At 45.2% G+C, this 25303-nt stretch overlaps 1 protein-coding gene across 1 annotated transcript; it reads left to right on the top strand.

The window, feature by feature from the left end:
* The first annotated feature begins 3151 nt into the window (after positions 1–3151).
* Positions 3152–4299, top strand: LOC307044713 (uncharacterized protein). The gene is made up of 4 exons (XM_079690012.1): positions 3152–3267; positions 3393–3576; positions 3731–4039; positions 4155–4299. The coding sequence occupies exons 2-4, from the start codon at positions 3511–3513 to the stop codon at positions 4158–4160; spliced, it is 381 nt and encodes a 126-aa protein (XP_079546138.1). The 5' UTR covers positions 3152–3267; positions 3393–3510; the 3' UTR covers positions 4161–4299.
* The last annotated feature ends 21004 nt before the right edge of the window (positions 4300–25303 follow it).

The raw sequence follows: 25303 nt of genomic DNA, 5'->3' as shown, positions 1-25303 counted from the left end.
ATGGTATAATGTAGCTTAAACATACCGTCAGTTTAAACGCTCTTTTATACTGAACAAACAGAAATTCTTGTGCACAAGCAGTTAAGCTTTTATTCTGAAAATCCTTCATCTACGGTTAGCATTTAGCATGTGGCTAATATACGATTTCCTAAAGAGGTGAATAGCTTGGTTTCAGTAACGTGACTTCTACGACGTGCGAAATTCAAGTGGAGGTCAGGAAGTGAAAACGAAATCATTCATCAACGCAGGAATCATGGAGGACACCGACTATGTCAAGCAATTAAATGAACCTGCACGCCGCAGATATCGTGAAAAAATCACAGCACAAATCGGATGCGATCCGTATCAGCTGAAAAAGAGCGACTTTTCTCGTGATTTATCAGATTTGCCCGCTGTTGAGGCGATGGATACCACCAGCTACCTCGTCCTTCATACCTCCTACTACACGGCTAGCCAAATAAAAGCGTATAAAAGCCTGGAAACTTTCAACTACTTTGTGTGTGGATGGGTGAATGACCTCGGCACCAAAGAGGCATTAAACAAATGTCGCCTTGTTTTTGCCCGGGTGAGTGTTAACTACCTATACCTTCTTACCTCTAAGTAACATTATTAGGAGACATCTAGCTAGCTAACTTTAGCTACATGGACTCATGTCGGGCAGTGTTACGGCTGTCGCCTTGCCTTCAGCATTAACTGGCCTGTGAGTGTTCTGTGTGTGTATATATATATATGTGTATTAGGGGTTTCACAACTACCAATATTTACTAGTCGACACGTTTTTCAAAATAGAGGTCGACTAGTCGTTACGTCATAATAAAGACACACAAAGAGAGGTTTACAACTCTATTTTATATTGGAACTCATACAGTAACATTACATTTGTGTTACATGGGTGAGTAAATAACAAACAGTAACTGGACTCACCAAAATCGACAGCAAAAAACTCTTGTTTACATAAATGCCACGTAAATCCAGTGCGCAACAGTACATTGCGCAACACTTCGCTGTCCTCCACGATAACGTCCACCTTTCCATATTTTTGGTTTGGTTTGAACACCAACGCATCGATATGTGAGGGAAGGAGGCTTGACCGCTTTCGGGTGACAGTGTTGCCTGCTAGGGAAAAAAACCTCTCACTCGGGGTGCTTGTGGCTGGAATAGCCAGGTAGCTCCTCGAAAGCGGGGGAAGCGGTGCACGTTTTCTGCCCACCACTCCAGTGGATTATCCATTGTGGGGATATGCGGTGTCCGCTGGCAGTAATCCTGTAGCTCATCATCCGCATCACTGTTGACCCGTGTTTTCTTGCTGTTCCTTTGCCTCTGTTCAGTGCTGACGCCGGTCCGTTGCTCACTGGTGCTAGCATTACTGCTAGTGCTAGCTGTCGGCAGCGGGTGTTTCATCTTCAGATGGTTGCGAATAGCAGATGCATTTGTATTGTACTTCAGTACAGCTGTACACAACTGACACTTTCACTGTGGAGTTGGTTACATCTTCGTTGAAGTACTGCCATACATAAGAATGTCGGACGTGTTTTGGAGCATTTTGCAGCACCTCGTTTACCTCAATTTTTTTCACGACTAGTTGACTAGGGCCTACAGCGCTGACTAGTGGTAAAGGTAGTCGACTAGTCGATTAGTTGGTGAAACCCCTAATGTGTATGTGTGTTATGCAAGTTGTTAACTGGAGCTTCAATTTTGTAGGTCAACCATTCCCAGAGGTCTGGAGAAACACCATTAAAAACGTGGATTGTAGCTAAAGAAGATGGAGAGGTTGTTACAGCACACTGTAACTGTATTGCTGGGTAAGTCATAAAATAAGTATCCCAACCCAAAGCATATTTGACACAACACTTAAGCTCAGACAAAATAATGCCTGCTATAATATTCATGTTATACCATTACTATCTTTTACGATCAATCTAGTTATTCTAGTATGTCTCTGTCTATACAGTTTGTCAGAATCCTGCTCACATGTTGGAGCAGTTCTTTTTGCAATTGAAGCAGGTGTGAAGATGAGAGAGACTGCATCCTGCACCACTGAGAAGTGCAAGTGGCTAATGTCATCACATGTCAAAAAGGTATTCAGACCCCAGTGGTCAGTCAGCTGTTCATGCCGTCCTTGCCTGTCTCATTGTTACACTGCACCTACATGTATGTTCACATACATGTTGGTCTGTCTCTCACATGTGCAGATTCCTGCTGCTCCAGTTGCGATGATAGACTTTTCATCCGCAAATCCAAAAAGCAAAAACTGGATGATGCCATTGCTGGAAGGACAGGTGAGAAGCACACATTTCAGCGTCCCACAGTCCAGGGTTCAAAATTGGAGCGAGGATCAGAGAGGTATATGCAGTTTTTCAAGACCTTGAGCAGAAATTCCCCAAGAAGTGCTGCACTGATGTCCAGGGAACCATATTACAAAGAATTTGTCCCTAAATCTGTGAGCAAGCTATCTAAACCACTACCTCAGTATAGGACACCAGAGATGCTACAGCTATCCCCAACAGAGTTGCCGAATGCATGCCAGGACTTCAGACAGGAAGAGCTGACACAGCCACAGGTCCAGGCAGTAGAGGAGGAGACCAGAAACCAGAGCTTATCACCAATATGGTTTAGCCAAAGAGCATGAAGGATCACAGCCTCAAGACTGAAGCAGGTTCTACAGACTAGTCTTGCACAGCCATCAAAGTCCTTGATCAAGTCCATATGCTACCCAGAGGCACACAAGTTCTCTACAGCTGCAACAAGGTATTTATTATGGATTAGGGAGCCAATCAGAATGGAGTATTCACCCAGACCATGGTATAATTAAGCAATAGCTCACGACAGGCCGTGGTATATGTTCATTATTATTATTATTATTATTATTATTATTACTCTGTCTACCCATAAGCCCCCCTCCTCTCAATCAACTTCCTCTTGACTGCCTTTTTATTTTTGTATTTATTATTTTATTTTACTATACTTACTTGTTTGCCTGTCCTTGTTTGTCTACCCTCCCTCATATTGTAAAGCATCTTTGAGTTGTGAAAAGCGCTATATAAATATAATGCATTATTATTATTATTATTATATCACAGCTAAGGGGCGTGGTTCGGCCCGACGTGAAGAGTCTGGACCTCTGCGTAAAAAGGAGGGTTTCAGCCGCGTTACTTCTCCGCTGCTTCCTTGTTCCAGTTTGAAAAGCGAACTGCAGGCAGTTTGCTTTTCAACGCAACTGTATACAGTTTTTCTCAGACGCGGAGGGATACCGACTTGTTGTGAAAAGTAACTTACAATTCTACCCGTGGTATATGCTGATTATATCACGGCTAAGAACCAATCAGATTGCTTGATTTGACTTTCCATTTTATAATGTACAATGTTCTATTTCTGTTCCTTGTTGTATACAGGTATGGATGCAAATACGAGGCAACTGCCCGAAAGCAGTATGAAGGAGTACAAAGTCTGCACCATCAGGGTTTCAGATGTAAAGATAGCAGGCTTTGGCTGAACCCTCAATGGCCATACATGGGAGCGTCGCCAGACGGATGTGTCACGTGCACCTGCCATGGAACTGGTATCTGTGAGATAAAGGTAAGTTATTTGTTCAGTATTGTGCTACAGTAAAGCGGGTAAGTATAGGATTGTGACGTGATCCTGAGTCTGGGGATCCTCTCCCAATACATTTTGAGCTGCAGACACTTATTTACAGTACAATATATTACTTTTCTTTTCATTGAACTTTTAGTGCCCACACAGCAAACAAGAGGAGGCCAATCTTCGCCTGTGTGCTGGAGAACAGGGCTTCTGTCTCGTCAACGATGGGGGAACTGTGAAGCTGGACAGGAGACATGCCTACTACCATCAAGTACAGGCTCAGCTCCACGTCGTTGACGTTGACTACTGCGACTTTGTTGTCTGGACTAAAAATGACCTCTTTGTAGAGAGAATTGTGCGTGATGTGGACCTGTGGGACGACATCATTCCCAGAGTTGAGAGTTTCTTCAGACTATGTGTTCTCCCTGAAGTGTTGGAACAGCAACTTACAAGGGGAAAGGTAAAAGTCACAGAGTTGTTGTGCTCATTTTTTTCCACAAGAACATGATAGTGCATACCTATCAGGTGACTAAAAGCCTCCTCTCCCTGTCTGCTGTTACATTTCTACATTTCAGTTGTAAGATGATCAGGAGGGAGAGAAGGCGTGATTACCAGCACCTGTGGTCTGTCCTGGTCCCGGAAGTTGTGGTTCTCTCCTTGTTGCATTATTATTTGCACAGTGGCAGCTCTTTAACCTGCATTACAGCACCTTCATGTTCACTGACCACACTCACTAGAGGAAGTAGGGCTGTGTTATATATTGCTATTGTAAAAAAGATGTTTACTGAAAAGATTAAATGATACTAAGAAGACTGAATAATACATGGTTTCTTATTTACATTTACAATAACCCTCAATGGCCATACATGGGAGCGTCACCAGACCAATTGTCATCTCTAGAATATTGTTGAATGAATTAAGCCTGAATGTAGATGAAAGTTGTATATTGATTAGGGCTACACAATTTACAACACACAAAAAGATGTTTACTGAAAAAACTTGAACACAAGACGTTTGAACACAAAAATATGTTTACTGAAAAGATTAAATGATACTGAATAATACATGGTTTCTTATTTACAAGACTACAGCTCCATGACTTTACTCCAATGGGACGACAGACACTGACAGATTAGACAAGGCACAGCAAATAACCCCAATCTTGTCAGTTAATGCTAGTGCCTTACCTGGTTTTGTTAGCATGTGCTCTATGGGCACAGGCCTGCTTTGCAGAATCTGATATTTTCTTCTGACTAATCCTATTACTCTTTCGACATGAATACGCACATTAGCTATTTTTCTTGTCTCTTCCCCCTCGTATGCTGACAGCTGACTTTTCCCCCTGGTGAATGCAGGCATCTTTAGTGAAGCACAGTAAAATCCCACACTATCGCCAATATCGAACCCACGGTCTGCTAGGACAATATCTCCAGGTAACAGGTTTTTTAGGAGCCCACTCTGTATTGTGATCTGTTTATCACTAACTCTTCCTCCCCAGGCACAAGATATTTAAGTGACATAGCCTTGGGGAGCAACACCAATCAGAAATGTAACAGTATGGTGATGCTTGTAGTTGGACCATGTTTGTGCTCTAGCTAGTAAATTAGAGGGCCTCTCAATAAAAACTTCAAAACAGTCAACAATCACAGCAACTCTACATCAAAATGCCTGTCTGAATCCCATTGGCATTGTAGCTTGAAGTACATGTCGCTCTGGCCACTCAATTATAAATTATGTACTCTCATGAAGTATGTCAATTAACTTATGCCAAATTCTAGAAGCAGTGGAGAGAGAGATGTTGAACCTGAAAGCCAAATCTTTCAGAGGGAGATTTAGTCTCAGCCTCAGCAAAACTAAAATGAACTGTTCAAATTTGGAGAGCACAGACATAGGGCCACAGGTGATGTAGGGCTCGCACAGTTGAAAAACCTGAACTAAAACTAAGAAGTTGGGGAGCCCGGTGTAAAACTTTGTCTTCTCTTCGTTGTTCTCAAAGGACTCCTGGTTGAACTTTGTATCCAGTGCCTTTGTCCAAAGATCTCCCAGCTCTGTTGTGTTCTGTCTCAGAACATCCTCCATCCTCTCGATGTCCTCCATTGTTAAATCAGTCTGGCATCCTGCATCTGCATACAATATAGCAGTAGCAAGCATAATTAGTTATTTAAAATAGTCAAATATGAATGTGAATTGTTGTGAAGTTATCTTTTTGACAACCTTTTTGCATGCAAGTTCTCTGTTCCAATTATTGCAGATTCTCAAGTTAGTACTCTATTTTCTAAACCTAAACCTAATTCAAAGTTTGCATTGATTTTCTGACAATCACATTTGTAATATTTAATAATAATGCTGTTGGTTAATTTACCTTGTTGGTCATTTAATATCCCACTGGTGTCCTCTGGTTGTGGGCTGTCAGAAGGGGGTTGCGTCGGTTCTGGGCTCTCGGTTGTCTGCAGGAGATCCAACAAAGCCTCTGCACATTCTGATTGTCTTTGTTGGTCTTCCTTGAGCTCCATCCTCTGCTCTCGTCGAAGAGATGCCTCTGATCTGGGCTTACTTGTTGTGTGGTAACCGAGGCTAACAGTGGGAGCCCAGTCTACCGACTCAACGTCACCCAAAGCACTAGGGCACCCAAAAAAGTCCCAACAAAGTCCATATTAGACTACAGGTAACTTAAACATGATCAGTATTACTAAGTACATAAGCATTTAACCACAACCCAATAATACATAAACAAAGCCACAAAAACCAAGTTAGCTAATACCTCTGATGAAGTGGTCGCTGCAGACACGTGCATTAGACGACTCTGCTCCTCCCGACCGCAGATGTAGGTTTGAAAGCCATTTTTCCGGCGTTCTTCGGTTAGCTTCTTAAATTGCTCAGCTTTATGGACGACAACCTTCGGCACTCGGTAAAACCTCTTGTTTTTCTCTCGGCCGGATCGATTGGAACAACCGTAAACTACACAACACACCGGCATTTTCACAATGGTAACAGCAGCTAGATCCTCTGTAGAAAATTACTTCCTGATCTCCAATGGAATTTCGCGCCAAAGGAACGCAGCGGTGTGAGGTCAAGTGAAACCAAGCTATTGAGTAGAGAAATGACATGGAGTGGTGCAAACCGAAACCTACTGATTTAACGCTACAACTATAGATGTTGAGATACTACCATGCTGAATATTAAAGGAAAGTACAGTTTATTTGAATACATTATTGTTTACATACGAGAGTAGCATGTGACAACATCCGGATACCAAACCAGCCGTGAAGTATTTTCTGTATATTTTGGAGTATTGATTACAGCGTTTAGAATGTGTTACATGAAAAGTGATGAAAGAGAATATGAGGAGAAAAGGCAGGTTAAGCATATATTGAATGTGAAAAGTACCAATCCTCTGTTTAAATGCAACAACGGACATTAGAGACGAGGCGAGCCGGCTGGCGGGGAGGAGCCAGCAGAGGATATATATAGCAGCACCGGACGAGGGATTCCCTCTCTTCTCTTGCTCATGAGAGCCAGATCACAGCTGTTTTCTGCCTGAACAATATTCTGTCTGTAACACTACCGTGCCTTTTTTAATTAAAGTATCCCATTTGAATCTTTTCAGAGACTCCATTTAGTCTAATTTTAAAGCTTCTCTCCTGGACGCGAGAATAAAGAACATATTTAACAGCCGTCAGGCTGCTTAACCACCACACTTAATGCAATAACCGTAATCATCTTCACACATACACTTTATACACATAATTTTTATATCATTATTTTGAACTATCTATTCCCCCTGTATGATTGTTTATGTTGTCCGTCCTACTGCCGTGTTTTTAGTGTTAAGTATGTCCAGTTATTGCAAACTGGGACAGGGTTGCACTCTGAATCTCGTTGTATTTTTGTACAATGACAATAAAAGGCTTTAACTTTAACTCAATTAAAGTCAATATTTCAATTTTTCAGTTGACAAGCCCCAAGGAGCAGATTTCTATATTGTTTGCCTCCTGCAAATGCAAAAGTGTTCAAATGTGCAACACTTGCACACGAGTGCCACATTCCTGCCAATGGTGTCACACTATTCCACTGAAGTGCAGGTGGGTCTGCCAAGTCATGCAGCGATGCACTCAACACAGTCTCACTCCCTGAACGTCCAGGAGCGACGCTTGGTCAGGGTCCTATGGCATGCAGTTGGGACGCGCCGAGGCTCCTTCAGCTTCATAAAAGGACGCAAAGCGCTTTCAACTGACTGCAATGTATTCCCATCGGCGGCGGTATTTGACGCTCAGTGAAGCACCGCACCCGTTTATGTCGGGAGCTCTTAAAGGCAATGGGAGCGTCCATTCCCATTGGATAACGGAGAATTGTACACCCGGAAGTAAGTATTCTCCTTACTGTCGATTGATTTTACAGTGATATCTGCACTACTCATCAACTCAAAAACACCAGATTATCCTTGTTAATTACATAACTTTGATTGGTTTACATTGTGTACAATGCTTTTGTATTTTCCCCCTTCGATTCGGAGAAACAAATATTTTTCCGGAGTTTAGGATGGCAGAAGACACTACACTACCCAGAATCCTCAGCTATCGTTTGGGACTACACCATGTGCTTTGCTTGACAAACCCCATGATTAGTCCTCAAGCTCTGTGATTGGTTGTTGGAGTGGCAGTGTGCGAAACCCATCGTCGGCACACTATCCAAACAGGACTCGAACGTGTCCACCCTCCCCCACTTGTATTGGTCATGCGCACATAGCTGCAGTGTAGTTATGACGATGAAATCTTAGGTCACAGGCTCCTCCAACAGTGCAACACAATAAAACAGATACACATAAAAAATAGTGCAAGTAAATACAAAAAGAAAAATAGTAAAAAAGTGAAATAAGAGTCTATATACAAGTGATTGGAATATGATATATTAGATACATAATTTCTAAGTAGCAGCCAGATGAATGTTATGGATGTTGTTTCAAAGTTCAGGTGTTTAATAGTCTTCTGGCCTGTGGGATGAAGCTGTCCCTGAGTCTGGTGGTTTTAGTCCGGATACTGCGGTGCCGCCTGCCAGACGGCAGCAGACAGAACAGTTTGTGGCTGGGGTGATGGGGGTCTTTTATAATCCTGAGAGCTTTCTTTAAGGTTAACCTGGTATTTTTACTCCACTACATATATTTTAGTTACTTTATAGATTTGGATTAATGATGTGAAATATAAACAACCCTTAAATCAGACTTTAGTTACACCTGAGTAAAATTCAGTGAAGGTGATTGTCAAGTGCAAACAATCAGGCGAGATATTTGATAGTTGGTGCTTCAGAAGACTAAACATTTATCTGCAGATCCCTATAAAGCAGGGGTAGCCAACACGGTGACCGCGGGCACCTAGTCGCCCGCAGGGGCAACGTGAGTCGCCCACGGGGCATGTTCTAAAGATAGCTCGCCAAGCAAATCCAAAATGTATAAAATACACAAAACAAAAAAGGAAATGTAATTAAAATAATCTACCCTATGCATAAAGGAAACCTAAATCATAGCGAACTCTATCTACTTACTACAACGCTATAACACCCTTCCTCCCCCACCCCCACAATGAATATCGACCAATCACGTTCTTGCTTGATTTGCGGAACCAGCGTTGCAGTCGGGAAGAAAAGCAATGTGGAGCGGCAGCTCACCGCTTCATAAGGAGTGTGACCTTTCCTTCTGGCAGATTCTGCACAACACATCAGCCCCATTGAACAGCCTATCGTGCCAGCCTATACAGCACATGAGGGCCAGAGCTTTACTCTGTGTGTGTTGCAACTTGCATATATATTTGTTGCACTTGACGCACACACACGGGCTTAATCTCCACTGGGGACAGGGGGGACATACCAGATAGCAAAAAGTCCTTGAATCAACATTGAGATATGGCCACGCTGAAGATTGTGTTCAACATTGAAGTCAGACATTGAAACAACAGTGAATGTGCTCGCTATGATCAGCATTGAAACAACATTGAATTTTCAACCAATCCCAACAATGAATCAACCTTGATTCAATTACGATATGATCAACATTGAAACAACATTGAATTTTCAACCAATCCCAACAATGAATCAACCTTGATTCAATTACGATATGATCAACATTGAAAGAATGTAGAATTGGATCAAAATTGATTCAACTATATTATGCATTGCATTATACATTGAAACAATGTTATTATCAGATTGCAAAAAGTCATTGAATCAACATTGAGATATTGTCATGCTGAAGATTGCAATTGATGTCGGACATTGAAAATAAACTAAAATGAACAAACAAAAAAAGAGCCCATTACTTATTCAGTTATTTATTCAGATTCAATGATATGAACATCTTGTAACATATTTTGTCCACAAGCACGAAAAACATTCTCTCTTAAAGTTCCCATGTCATGCTTTCCTGGTTATTACCCGTCCCCTTGTGTGTTATGTAGCTTTTTATGCATGTAAACGGTCTGCAGAGTCAAAAACCCTCAAAGTGCACCCTGTAGCAAGTAAAACTCTAACACAGAAAAGACCTGTCTATGCTGCCCCAGAACTTCTTCCTCAGTAAAGTAATGTAACGGGCATAGTGGCGTAACACACACACTCTCACTCAACCTTATCTTTTCTCATCTGCGGCTTTGGGTTAGGGTTAGGGTTAGGTCTGGTGTTGGCAGGAAATCTGGTGGAACCCCCAACGAAACAGGACATGGAGTTGGCAAGACCCTCAGCGGAACCCCCAACAACACTGGACATGAAGTTGGCAGGACCCTCAGCGGGACCCCCAACAGCACAGGACATGGAGTTGGCAGGACTCTCAGCGGAACCCCCAACGAAACAGGACATGGAGTTGGCAGGAAACCCGGCGGAGCACGTGTCGGTGGGACCCCCAACAGGACAGGATATGGTGTTGGCAGGAAACCCGGAGGAGCAGGTGTCGGCGGGCCCCCAAACAGGACAGGATCTGGTGTTGGCAGGAAATCTGGTGGAACCCCCAACGAAACAGGACATGGAGTTGGCAGGACTCTCAGCGGATCCCCCAACGACACTGGACATGGAGTTGGCAGGACCCTCAGCGGAACCCCCAATGAAACAGGACATGGAGTTGGCAGGACCCCCGACGAAACAGGTGTCGGCTGGTCCTCCAACGGCACAGGACATAGGGTTGGCAGGACCCCCGGCAGAACAGTAGTTGGCGGGACCCCCAACGGGACAGGACATAGGGTTGGTAGGACCCCCGGCAGAACAGGTGTCGGCGGAACCCCCAAAAGAACAGGATCTGGTGTTGGCAGGAAATCTGGTCGAACCCCCAACGAAACAGGACATGGAGTTGGCAGGACCCTCAGCGGAAACCCCAACGACACAGGACATGGAGTTGGCAGGACCCCCGACAAAAGAGGTGTCGGCTGGTCCTCCAACGGCACAGGACATAGAGTAGGGACTTGAGAGAGAACTCTCTCAGAGATAAATAGTTAAGACGGAGATTTCTTTAGCAGCAGGGAGGAGTAACGTTTCACCAATGTTGTGAGGTTAACCTGCCTTAGCTACCCGTAACGCCACTCGGTATGATGCTTCGGTTGCCTTTGTATTCACAGTGCTAAATGTGTCAATGACATTTTTCTGTTACTGCAATTCCTTGTGCTTCCGGTCAAAAAAACTCCTGTGGCTTGGTCACCAAACATGGGTGTTTCGTCTCAGTATGACGCCGGAGTTTACATGGTCTCATACTGTCATTAGCTAGCACCTCGTTGCAGATAACACACTGTGGCAGTGAAGTGTCATCAGGACCGGTCCATGAAAATCCTAGCTTCAAATAATCATTGTCATACTTCCTCCGTTTTCTGACAGACGCTGTCTCCTCTCTCACTTTAGGTAACTTCACTAACAATCATATATTTCATCACATTTATTTCATTATTTATTATTCATTAATTATTCATTATTATTCATTCATTTCATTATATTTCATTTCATATTCCATTTATTTCATCACATATTTTGCCGCTCGCATACATTTAGCTGAAGTTAACTAGCTAGATTTCACTGTTTCTCTTTATTTTTTTCTGGCGGCTGCGCCTCCCTTGAAGCTCTCTGGCGCCCCCCAGGGGAGGCGTGCCTAACACTTTGGGAACACCTGCTCTAGGGAGATCAAATCCAAGTCAAAGTAAAAATCTGCTGGGTCCATAGTTGGTCGGTTCATTCTGTTAGGATGAGTGGAAAAGGTAGGACCCAAATGCAGTATTAACAAAAAGCGAGCTTTATTTTACAAAAAGCTGATGACAAAAGAAAACAAGAAACAAACTTAACATTACCAAAATAGGGGAGAACGAGTAAAGAATCCAGGATCAAATACTTCAAGGACAAACATGGAGCGTGACGCAGAGCTCTCAAGTCTCACGCATTTGGTGTGAGACACACGCATTTCACTCCATTCACACGCTCACACGCTACACCTTGTATTTCTCACGTAGAGATTTCTTTCCAGGGTACCGCCCACCAAGTCGCGCCGCAATTTCGTACAGACTAGACTTTTCTGAGACCACCCCCCCCCCCCCCCCCCCTTCATGGGAACTTTGAGGGGAGCCAGAAGTTGTAGTACCAAACACCGCTGCCAAAATCTCACTCTGACCTCTGTTCAAAACTTGAGAGCCCTGGTGACATGATGGGAAGACAAACAATGAACCGACAGAGGAACACAGGGAAAGACTAAATACAGAGAGGGGTAATCACGGGACAACAAACAGCTGGGTAAAGGAGAAGGAAACACAAGGGTAACAGGTGAACACAATACGGCATACCATCCAACCTCCTCAATAAACTCCTACATATCCAGTACTCTGCTGCCCGCCTCCTCACCCACACCCGCTCCCGAGACCACATCACTCCCGTCCTCCAGAACCTCCACTGGCTCCCCGTCCGTCAAAGAATCAACTTCAAAGTCCTCCTCATTACTCACAAAGCCCTCAACAATCAGACCTGCTGCACCACCACCCCCCTTCCCGCTGCCTCCGCTCATCAGAAGCCAACCTCCTATCCATCCCCACCCACATCAATCGCTGGACCTGGGGGGACAGAGCCTTCTCCGTCGTTGCCCCCTCCCTCTGGAACTCACTCCCACAACCCATCAGAGACTGCACTGACCTAACCACCTTCAAACAACTCACAAAAACTCTTCAATTTGGCTTTTAATGTGTGATTGTTTTTGTATTATTTGACTTTAACTTTGACTATATATTTATTTGTTGTTCCTTTTCTTTTCTTTTCACTATATCTGTAAAGCGTCTTTGAGCACCTGTAAAAGCACTAACACAATTAATCTATTATTATTATTATTATGATGGTGATCCACACTTGATGTAAGTTTATTTTGCTCATGCATTTCTCATTATTCATTCAAGTGTTGATGTTGGAAGACTAAATGTTGGACTGTGTGTGCTGCAGCCTGCAGCTTTAGTAAAGATGTTGCCGAATGTGAGTGTAACGCCTAACATTGGTCTGAGACTTAAAGGTCAATAAAGGTCATGTTTACAATGTTATTGACAGTGTACCAAAGTGAAACTCATTACTTGCTTTTATATTTGTTAAAATAACTTTTACTGAGTACACATATGCCTATCTTTAGCTTCACATTTTATAATGGGTGGTGATGTGTGCTTCCAAATGCCCCAAATTCACAAGAACAGGAAATGCACATGGTATGGGTATGTTATGTGTTGCCAAGTTTAAATGCCAGTACTAAAAATACCTAGCTGGAATGCAGGACTTGGCAACTGGGACGCGTGGTGGCCCGGGCTTTGTCGCCACTCTCAGGACCTATTTCTACACAAGAGGGCTGTCAGGTCAAAACCTGAAGCCGGCTCCTTGGTTCAGCGTCGCTTTAATCTTCTATTTTGCTCTGGGAGAGGTTTTTTTCTGGTGATATTTGCAGAGGCTCCAAGGGCAGATGATAGGGAGCTTTGGAGCTGCTATTCCGAGGGACCTTGGTGAGAGTCTTCTCAAAGTTTTGTGTCTGCCAGGCAGCATTGCTCAGCCGTCCGGTAGATATTAATACCTGTTATATGTAACCAGGCCTGACTGCACAACGGATCAGCTTGTTCTAACTTCAAACTTCCTGTTCCACCTCCGCCTCTCTGGGATGGAGTCTGTCATTTCAGGAAGATAAGGAAACTCTCCTCCCAAGAAGTACAACAGCATGCACTATTATTCAAAAGACAAAGCACTCTATTGGCCTTTGAAATTGTGATATTTGATATAATGACAAGTCTGCCACAGGGGGGCCGACAGTCAACATACAGTATATCTAAACCTTAATCATAGAATTATCCTTTTAACTGTCATGTGAACAGGTCATTTAAAATAAGGTTTTTACTTTAACCTAAGAAAATGTTTACAATAGTTTTGTCACAGCATAAAATGTAATTGTTTTCTACATTTGTGGACCCAAAGCACCTCCTCGAAAGAAAATGTCAATGCTAAGTTTCTTTGTTGGGTGTAGACTAGAAGATCAGCATCGCTTTACTCGTGCGACTTTCACCAGGGCTTGCAATTCTGTTTACACACGTCATTCAAACTAGATAAGCTGGCGAGGAAGTGGATCTTATTTCCATAGATACTATATTAGATACCAACAATACAATTAACATATTTTACTGTGATTAAATAATTACATATTTGAGAAGACACGGGCCGCGTCATTCGCGTCTTTGCATTGCCTTTACATGTAATCACGACGCTCGAAAAAAATGCATCACGTCCGGTGAGAACGTACCTTGAGTGACTATCCTTAGAAAAAGGCAGGCATAGGGTCTCCCTTGAACCTCATTCCTACTCTTTTCAGCGTTGACAATATTTGGGCATTAAGGTTGCTGTGTGCCATGAATGCACCAAAGGTCTGGTGTCATTCAGGAGTTTTTCTTGTGTTTTTCCTTGTCGAAAACCAAATATGATGACTCTGTTTCCGTGATGAATGTGGTGTAGAGTATGCCTAGGTGTAGCACAAAATTGCACACTCCCCACTCTTCCCACTCCCAAGAAATGGTCAGTGACACAGGAAAATCACCTTTTGTAGATGTAATGAATGCAAAGGAGGTCAACGCCAACATAACAAACAACAAAACACACACACACAGTGGCGGCTGGTGGAATTTTTTCTAGGTAGGGCTGTGCCACATGCAATAAATTTCAGCAAACATCCGGCTTATTTAGCAGAACTCATCCATCGCTACACTCCAGCCAGAGCTTTAAGGTCTGCTGACCAGCTACCGCTGATAGTTCCCAAGACCAGGCTAAAAACCCGAGGGCACCGAGACATCGCAGCAGCTGGCCCTAGGCTCTGTAACACTCTGCCCCTCCATGTGAGGTCGGCCCAGACCCTAGGGTTTTTTAAATCTACACTTAAGACTCACTTCTTCTCCCTGGCCTTCTAGTCAGAGCGGAGCACGGCTCCTGACATTTCCCTGTGTTTGATTTTTATTTTTTGCTGTTGTAATTTATTGTCTTCTGTTTGCTATTGTAGTAAAGTATTTTTATTGCATGTAAAGCACTTTGGCTCGACCAAAAATCGTTTAAAAAATGTGCTATATAAATAAAACTTGATTTTATCCTTATTTTCAAATACAGTGCACACCAATCTTGATGCAAAATTCCACCTGGTTGGTGCCACTCGTGGCAGTCGCTTCTGGCATATTTCATCAAGCAGCCGTGTTTGTTTTGGCGATTTAGAAAACAACGCAGCCAGGCCAGAAAGTTGTGAGAATAAAATTCTGCATTCTTTAATTTTAACTACACCTTGAGATAAAACCAAATTAAGGGCATGTGCATAACAGTGTATGAAAAGTGCCTGTGGGATCTTTTCCTTGACCTAGGCTTGGACTCCGTTCAGCCCGGATGCCATAACGGCGGCACCGTCATAGCACTGGGCTACAAGTTTGTCCATGCATCCATGTTCCTCCAAGAAACCAAGGGCTAAGGCTGCTAAACCCTATGCCCGTTTCTTCCCTGTCACATCCTCAAATATGACGAACCTCTCTTTTACGCCACTGTCTGTTACAAACCGAAGATCAAACGATAACTGTGCAGCATTGCTGACATCTACTGTTTCATCAAGCATTAGAGTGCTTTACTGGATCATATTCTGCAAAAAATGTAAGAAGCTCCAGGTAATTACCACGATTGGCTGATTCTCCAACCCAGTCTCACATCTAAACGTGTAATAACTACGTTGGTCCACAACGTGTGACGTAGTATTTCTACAAAAACGCCTCTGAAATTGTAAGATCCCTACGTTTTTTTCCCCCATTAATTTCCAATGGCTGGCGTCTATGTCACCTGATCTTCAAATTTCTCCCTGCAGAAAAAACAAACATGGCCAAACTTCGTTTTATTCTCGGTGCAAAATGCCTATTTTAAGGTTAGTTTGGCCATTAAAATGCGCTTTGATGTAATTTGATGCGAGAAATAAGAGTTGTTATTTCAGATTATGTGTGCAGGGGGTGTACATGATCTTTAGTTTGCTAGTTATTATGAAGATTACTTCAGGAAATTGTGTCCATATGTAGCACCCATAAAGTTGAGATTGTCTACCTGCACATGCATGTTTATACCACAAGGGGGCAGATCACCTGATGGTTCATCATTGTTTCATGCTGGAGATGAACAGAAGAAGTATGTCTGTGTGTTGTGCTTGGAGATCGTTTGAGATGCTGACATCTTGTGCCTTGTGGAATTTAATAAATGAACGTTTTCTACATCTATAATACCCTTGCGGTCTGAGTGGTGTAACAATTTGGAGGTCCTACCTAGCCTTGAGCACCAGATTGACAGTGGGTTAAGGAAAAGTTATCCTGAAATAGAAATTATGGAAGCAGTTATTCGTGCTGTGAGGCCAAGATTGAAGCTAAGGAGTTACTTAGAGGGAAAAACTGATCTCACCCTATCCACTCTAAGACAAATATTGAGAGTCCACTATGCAGAAAAGGATGCAACTGTGCTTTACCAGCAACTAACAATAGCTGTGCAGGGACTCAGTGAAACATCACTTGATTTTCTCATCCGAGTGTTGGATCTGCGCCAAAAAGTCCTGTTTGCATCTGAACATGCTCAGTCTGGCCTGAGATATAACAAAGAGCTAGTCCAAAGTCAGTGTTTTCAGTCTATTATGACAGGCCTGTCAAATGACAACATAAGAGCAGAGATGAGATATCTGCAAGACGAGAACAGTACAGATGAGTTACTGCTGCAGAAAATGCAAAATGCTCAATATAATGAAAATGAGCGGGCTCAAAAGATGAACGCTACAACCAAAGCCAGTCATAGAGCAGGTTTGAACTCAGTAGAGCAGTGTGAGGATGAGAGTATCCCCTTAACAACTCCCAAATCTGCTAAAACTAGCAAAGCAACAAAAGATAACTCCCTATTTACAAAAATAGAAGAGAGCAATATAACAATCAGAGAGCTTACAGGACAAGTAGCTTCACTATTGCAAACTGTTGGGCATCAGAGGAAAAATTATGATTTTCAACATAAAACCCCTGCAAATGCTGTTAAGAGACCAAGAAGAACATGCATAGCATGTCAGCAAGACAACAAAGGCTGCAACCATTCTTTCCGGTGTGGCAGTGAAACACATTGGGCAAAAGGCTGCAGAGTTGGAGAAAAACAGAAGCCGCAGGGAAACTGGCAGAGGCTGTGACTGACGGACACGTCATGACCTTATGAATCCAAGTCCCACAATGATCCACGTCCTAATCATACCTCACCAGTTAAGCCCAAAAGCTCACAAAGAAGGCAGGAGGACAAAAACATTCACCTCACCAGCCACACTTCAGTACCCTTGAAACCGAATATGAAACATGGTGACCAACCAGCTCACTCACACAACCCAGTGTTACCCCTATATACAAATAGTGGCGGCGCAGCGCCGCTGCTGAAATATGAGCGCCGCTGCTAGGGGGCGCCAGCCAGGTACCCAAAAAAAAAAAAAAAATCTTTTGTTCTTTTCTTAAAATAATAATAAATGGCGACCATTTTTCATTTTTGATTGTTTGTCATGGGGATTTGAGGTATTTGTGTGACTGGCATAGGCGACACAGGCTGATAGGCAGAACATTTCTTGCTTGGTTTAAAATAAATAAAATCAAGGCTCAAGACATTGATCGAATGGCAAACGTGACCCACCATCGGAAGGCCTCCGCCGGCCCGGCTTCGTGCTGGTGCTCTGGTGGTCGGTTCATCCAAACTGTGGGTTTGACTCTGCTCCTGGGAGCGCATATATGCTTGTCTGCAAAGAGGGACATGCCTGGTCCCGCCCAGGTGTTCTTCTACGGCTAGTATCCAGCCAGCTGTGGTATCATCAAATTTGACCCGCCATCGGAGGGCCTCCTCCCCGGGTCCAGCTTCCGGTGCTTGGCGGTCGGTTCATCCAAACTGCAGGTTTGACTCTGCTCCTGGGAGCGCATATATGCTTGTCTGCAAAGAGGGACATGCCTGGTCCCGCCCAGGTGTTCTTCTACGGCTAGTGTCCAGCCAGCTGTGGTATCATCAAATTTGACCCGCCATCGGAGGGCCTCCTCCCCGGGTCCAGCTTCCGGTGCTTGGCGGTCGGTTCATCCAAACTACGGGTAATCCTGGAGCGGACAAAGATATGTGTATTTGCCTGAAGGATGGAAATAAACAAAGAATGATATTTTACAGGACATGATGGATATGTGTTTTTTCCAGGCTTTTTGGAAATAAACCAAATGTGATTTTGCAGTGCATTATATAGCTCATTTTACCCATGTGATGTTGTGCAGTACATTACTGAGCTCATTTAACGATATGGTCTACCAGGCGAAGTGGGATGCTGCCATGTCCCAACTGGTCTCCGGAGGAATATAAGGAGAGTTGACAGGGGACTCTGCCCAGTGCTCATGAACCAAATGAGGGGTGTGTTAGAGGGGAAGGCTCTGGCTGTTTCTGCAGCCTCTGCATCTACCTTCTCTCCCCACCCCGATACCAGCGCGTGCCTGCTGTAAAAGGCAGGTGCACGGGCTCTCACTGCCACTAACTCTGAGCCTGGCTCCCGAGCAGCACGTTCTCCCCGGCAGTCCGCCAGCAGATGAAAAACACCCACCTCTCCGCCTCTTCCGAGGGATGAGGGAACCGCGCAGGGGGGTCTGCTGGAGGTTCCTGCCGGGTGCTCCGTACTGCGTTTCACCGGGACCTGGCTCGAAAAACTCGGAACTCTGACTCCAGTGCGGTGTGGCGGTCTCGCCCTGGCCGTCCACCGTGCGCCTCCGGGTACCTGACTTCTCCGGGGGCAGGTGCGAGGGGTTCAATGCACCAAATGAGGGGTGTGTTAGAGGGGAAGGCTCTGGCTGTTTCTGCAGCCTCTGCATCTACCTTCTCTCCCCACCCCGATACCAGCGTGTGCCTGCTGTAAAAGGCAGGTGCACGGGCTCTCACTGCCACTAACTCTGAGCCTGGCTCCCGAGCAGCACGTTCTCCCCGGCAGTCCGCCAGCAGATGAAAAACACCCACCTCTCCGCCTCTTCCGAGGGACGAGGGAACCGCGCGGGGGAGTCTGCTGGAGGTTCCTGCCGGGTGCTCCGTACTGCGTTTCACCGGGACCTGGCTCGAAAAACTCGGAACTCTGACTCCAGTGCGGTGTGGCGGTCTCGCCCTGGCCGTCCACCGTGCGCCTCCGTGTACCTGACTCCTCCGGGGGCAGGTGCGAGGGGTTCAATGCACCAAATGAGGGGTGTGTTAGAGGGGAAGGCTCTGGCTGTTTCTGCAGCCTCTGCATCTACCTTCTCTCCCCACCCCGATACCAGCGCGTGCCTGCTGTAAAAGGCAGGTGCACGGGCTCTCACTGCCACTAACTTTGAGCCTGTGTCCCGAGCAGCACGTTCTCCCCGGCAGTCCGCCAGCTGATGAAAAACACCCACCTCTCCGCCTCTTCCGAGGGACGAGGGTGCCGGGTGCTCTGTACTGCGTTTCACCGGGACCTGGCTCGAAAAACTCGGAACTCTGACTCCAGTGCGGTGTGGCGGTCTCGCCCTGGCCGTCCACCATGCGCCTCCGGGTACCTGACTCCCCTGCCTCCTCCGGGGGCAGGTGCGAGGGGTTAAATGCCTCCTCCCCACGCTGCGGCGAAAGCCGGAGCGGGACGGAGCGCCCGGAGGTACTGTTATCCCCACGTTTTTGTACCCAAAACTGTCTTGTGAGCTCGTGGCAGAACCATGAAACAAAAAACAATCAATGTATCGGACCCATCACCAGCCCTGCATTGGTTCGGAGGTGGGACCATTTTAACCAGGTGGTAACCCAAGTCCTCCCCTTGGTCCGTGTTCCCTGCATTGAAGCATCGGACCCATGGTTGCAATCACCAGTTGGCTAACGCATATAAACGGAGAAACAGAAAACCATTTAAATAGAATTCATTGTGTGTGTTTTTGGAAGGATGTTGACCGAATGCCCGGTGTGCAGTCTCCGCTATCTGGCTTTGAATAAGCACCTTAAGCACAAACATGCAGTGCGGAACCTGGAGGAAAGAGGCATCATTCTTAAAATGGCCAGTGGTAGAATAAATGTTCGGACCAAACCCTGTCCCATCACAGGGTGTTCGTATGCTGGGAAGAAACTACACCGTCATGTAACTCGTGACCACCCTGAGTTCTCCCGAGATGAGGCACATCAGGTCATGGCAAGGCTGAAGCATAGTGTGGCCATGCAGTTGCTCCATGACCTCCGAGAGACTAATCCCATCATTGGAATGGCTACATTATTGGATATATACAATGAGGAGGAATACCCGGTGCACCCTCCACCCTTCTCCCCACATACCGAGTGTGACGAAGAGGACTGCATGCAGGTGAGGCTGGACAATGTGGCATTGAGGGCTCCGAAGGATGCCCTCATTGATGAGGTGAAGACCCTGCACTCCAGGCTAAAACAGGGTCTAAAACCCAGGAAGCAGAATGCCACTGCTGCTCTGCTTGAGGAAGACAAAGAATGTATACGATTTAAGGGCGTAGCAATCCCAAGTACCCCCGACATGAACTCAGTAGCCTCCGGCAGCAATACCCCTCTCAAGACCCCGGTGAAGACTGCCATGCGGTCCATAGAAGCCTCTGCGAGTGAGACCCCTCTCAAGTCTGTGATGCGGTCCCCAGAAGCCTCCGGAAGCAAGACCCCGATGAAGACTTTCATGCGGTCCGTAGAAGCCTCCTCTAGTGAGACCCCTGTATGCCAGAAGACCCGTGCGTCTGTCTCCAATAAGCTGAAAGCTAATCTGGCTAAGGAATTGCCCTCTCCCCAAAATCAATGGTCCACTGGGAACGGACGGGGGAATACCATGCGTGAAATCACGTTGCCTAAAAGCATGGAGACGTACATTCAGACATACAGAGGTCATTGTGAGGGTCTCGCACCGACAGTAAAACGGAAAGAGAATTGTATGTCCAATGTCAGCCGGATAAAGAACTTCATAGTATTCATGGCCCATGGTGTTGACCGGCTGTCAGACTGGCTGTTTCTAAAAGACACAAAGAGGGTCCGTGGCTGGAGCAAGTATATTTCACAGTCGGGCCGGACAGTCACAACATCGCTGTTGTTCCTGAAGACTGTGAACCATTTCCTGAGGTACTTGTCTGCATCAAAGCTCCGGGGGTGCAGGCTCACCCAGTCTGATATGACCCACATCATCAGAGAGGTGAAAGCCAACATTAACGATTTGAAAAAGTCTGTCACTCTCCACCAGTTTAAGGTGAAGAGGGACAAGCTGGATCGTCTGCCGAGCCAGGCGGAGCTTCTCGCCGCCATGGCGGCCGCTGAGAAGCGCATCCCTGATCTCCTTGACCTGATGGCTAGCAATCCGACCTCAATCACCCAGTACCTGCTATATGGCTATCTAACCCTCCATTGGAGCCTCCTGTATGGCCACCGTCCGGGTGTGTACGCAACCATGACCAACACGGAGGTCTTTAAGGCGGACAGAAGGGGCACTGCTGAGGGCTACATCATCCACGTGCAGGATCACAAGACTGCCAAGACATTTGGTGAAGCACAGCTGGTGCTTACAATAAAGGAGTTTAGCTGGGTCATGCGGTGGATGGGGATAAAAGAGGGCTTGTCGGGTCCTCAGAGTGAATTCTTCCTTTTCACATCGGGGAAGCAGGCTTCCAAGAACCTGAACGCTCACTTGAAGAGGGCTTGGGCTGATGCTGGGCTAGAAACAGCCGTCACCTTCACCATCTTGCGCACTGCCCTGGCTGACAATACCAAGCATCACCAAGATCCAGAAAGCAGGTCGATTCTGGCTAGGTTTATGTGCCACGACGTAAGCACTGCAGACCGGTTCTACGCGAATACGCCTGGAATAAAGGAGGCATTGAAGATCCGCTCCATGTTCAGGGCGGCGGAAGCAGCTGCAGCAGCATCATCATCATCATCATCAGAAGGAGGTCTACCACCGTCAGCTACCTCCGAAGAGGACTCAGGGGCAGAGAGCAGCGATACCTCTTCTTCAGGACCGATTGATACTCCTGATGAGGGGAAAGGGGCCGTGGACTCAACCTTTTTTCCCCGGTGCACTGTACAAGTTAGACGGCTAATATGGCCCCCAGGCCCCTGTTAATCATGTTGTAATCATGTTGTAATCATGTTGTTATTATGTTTATTTTGTATACTGTTTTTGTAAAAATGGTGTGATAATTAAATAAAAAAAATAAAAAAACATTAGTATAACATTGAAGGTTCCCAGGGGCAAATACAGTGCCAGGTATCAGACTATTTAAACAATGTGTACCAATGATTATGACACCTTCCCTGGCTTGTAAAATGCGGTGATGCGCCCTGGACGTATCAGACTATTTTAAACAACTTTTCCCTGCCTTTCAAACACGTATCCCTGGGTGTTTTAGCCTGTCATTTTGCAGGATATAATTTAACATGTAACCTCTCCTGGAAATGGACATATTCTGTGCATTTCCAGGAGAGGTTCCATGTTAAATTATATCCTGCAAAATGACAGGCTACAACTCTCTTCCATACGTTTAAAAACACTTTTCCGACTATTTTAAACAACTTTTCCCCGCCTTTCAAACACTTGTTCCTGGGTTATAGCCTGTCATTTTGCAGGATATCATTTAACATGGAATCTCTCCTGGAAATGGACATATTCTGTGCATTTCCAGGAGAGGTTACATGTTAAATTATATCCTGCAAAATGACAGGCTACAACTCTCTTCCAGACGTTTAAAAACACTTTTCCCGACCATTTAAACATTATTTCTGGCTTGTAAAGTGCGGTGATGAGCCCTGACAGTATCAGACTATTTAAAAGGTTACCAGGAGCATGAGAATATCCTCCACAGAAGGGGTGGTGGTGCCGTGAATAAGGCCGAATATGGATACCGATGTGCGGACGGTAAAGCACCGCAAAATCCACCCCCTTTAGGGTAGTCAGGGGCATGAAGTTCTGTAGGGTTAGGGAATGTTCCGATATTTGGACAACATTAACATGGGATCACTCCGGTCAATGTACGTACTTCGTCTCACTGGAATATTAATGGCCAGATTGAATACAACATCGACCCAAATTCTCCGGTCAATGACAGGAGAGTTTTGAAAGTGACAAAACACTGTTCCACACATTTAAAAACACTTAATCAATGTTTACCCAGGATCCATGCACCTTTCCTGGCTTGTAAAATGTGGTGATGCGCCCTGGAGGTAGCGGGTAGGCTCTGTGCGTGGTGCTGAACCCCAGCCTGTCTATGTGGAATACAAAAACAAACAAAGACAACACCTTTAAGGTCACCAGGGTCGTGAGGTTCTGGTTCTGGCGGTGTGCATGGAGGGGTTTAGTCCGAGTGAGGAGTGCTCGAGCGTGGGAGGATGTGTAAGGCAGAGGAGGGGAACAAAAGGTGTGTGCAGGAGCAGGGAGAAAAGAGAAAATAAAAAGACTCAAAGTGTTCCACCTTCCAGCAGCAGCAGCAGCGGGCCCGCGGTGCTGAACACCTGCCTGTCTATGTGGAGTACAAAAACAAACAAAGACAAACACCTTTAAGGTCACCAGGGTCGTGAGGTTCTGGTTCTGGCGGTGTGCTTGGAGGGGTTTGACCTGGCTCCCCGACACAATGCACATAGTCTGGAGCAGCGGAGCAGCGGCTGGGCCGTGTTCCCCCTTCTGTCCATTTGCCTATCAGTTTGTTAACGAAGTGGACAGAGGCTGTTTTTCGCCCCTAAAAGTGACTTTTAATGGTGTTTTTTGTATTTAAATGATGGGTCTTATCATCGCGGAGGGTCCCCGAAACAATGCAACTAGTCTGGAGCTCGCTGGGGTCCCGCAAAATGCTTTAATCACACTTTGGTCCATTTGCCTATCAGTTTGTTAACGAAGTGGACAGAGGCTGTTTTTCGCCCCTAAAAGTGACTTTTAATGGTGTTTTTGGCATTTAAATGATGGGTCTTATCATTGCGGAGGGTCCCCGACACAATGCAACTAGTCTGGAGCTCGCTGGGGTCCCGCAAATGCTTTAATCACACTTTTGTCCATTTGCCCATCAGTTTGTTAACGAAGTGGACAGAGGCTGTTTTTTGCCCTTAAAAGTGACTTTTAATGGTGTTTTTTGTATTTAAATGATGGGTCTTATCGTTCTCCAGGGTCCCCGACACAATGCAACTAGTCTGGAGCTCGCTGGGGTCCCGAAAATGCTTTAATCACGATTTTGTCCATTTGCTTATCAGTTTGTTAACGAAGTGGACAGAGGCTGTTTTTTGCCCCTAAAAGTGACTTTTAATGGTGTTTTTTGTATTTAAATGATTGGTCTTATCATTGCGGAGGGTCCCCGACACAATGCAACTAGTCTGGAGCTCGCTGGGGTCCCGCAAATGCTTTAATCACACTTTTGTCCATTTGCCCATCAGTTTGTTAACGAAGTGGACAGAGGCTGTTTTTTGCCCTTAAAAGTGACTTTTAATGGTGTTTTTTGTATTTAAATGATGGGTCTTATCGTTCTCCAGGGTCCCCGACACAATGCAACTAGTCTGGAGCTCGCTGGGGTCCCGCAAAATGCTTTAATCACGATTTTGTCCATTTGCCTATCAGTTTGTTAACGAAGTGGACAGAGGCTGTTTTTTGCCCCTAAAAGTGACTTTTAATGGTGGGTTTTGCATTTAAATGATGGGTCTTATCATTCTCCAGGGTCCCCGACACAATGCACATAGTCTGGAGCTCGCTGGGGTCCCGCAAATGCTTTAATCACACTTTTGTCCATTTGCCCATCAGTTTGTTAACGAAGTGGACAGAGGCTGTTTTTTGCCCTTAAAAGTGACTTTTAATGGTGTTTTTTGTATTTAAATGATGGGTCTTATCGTTCTCCAGGGTCCCCGACACAATGCAACTAGTCTGGAGCTCGCTGGGGTCACGAAAATGCTTTAATCACGATTTTGTCCATTTGCCTATCAGTTTGTTAACGAAGTGGACAGAGGCTGTTTTTTGCCCCTAAAAGTGACTTTTAATGGTGTTTTTTGTATTTAAATGATTGGTCTTATCATTGCGGAGGGTCCCCGACACAATGCAACTAGTCTGGAGCTCGCTGGGGTCCCGCAAATGCTTTAATCACACTTTTGTCCATTTGCCCATCAGTTTGTTAACGAAGTGGACAGAGGCTGTTTTTTGCCCTTAAAAGTGACTTTTAATGGTGTTTTTTGTATTTAAATGATGGGTCTTATCATTGTGGAGGGT

This window comes from Notothenia rossii (assembly GCF_949606895.1).
Source record: "Notothenia rossii genome assembly, chromosome: 6".
Taxonomy (NCBI): Eukaryota; Metazoa; Chordata; class Actinopteri; order Perciformes; family Nototheniidae; genus Notothenia; species Notothenia rossii.
Note: the sequence above shows the minus strand (reverse complement) of the source record. Positions and strands in the feature narration are given on the sequence as shown.

Coding starts and splice junctions, on each gene's coding strand:
- LOC307044713 (XM_079690012.1), top strand. CDS start 3,511: ATGGGAGCGTCGCCAGACGGATGTGTCACGTGCACCTGCCATGGAACT. Junction 3,577..3,730: donor CTGGTATCTGTGAGATAAAG/GTAAGTTATTTG, acceptor TTGAACTTTTAG/TGCCCACACAGCAAACAAGA.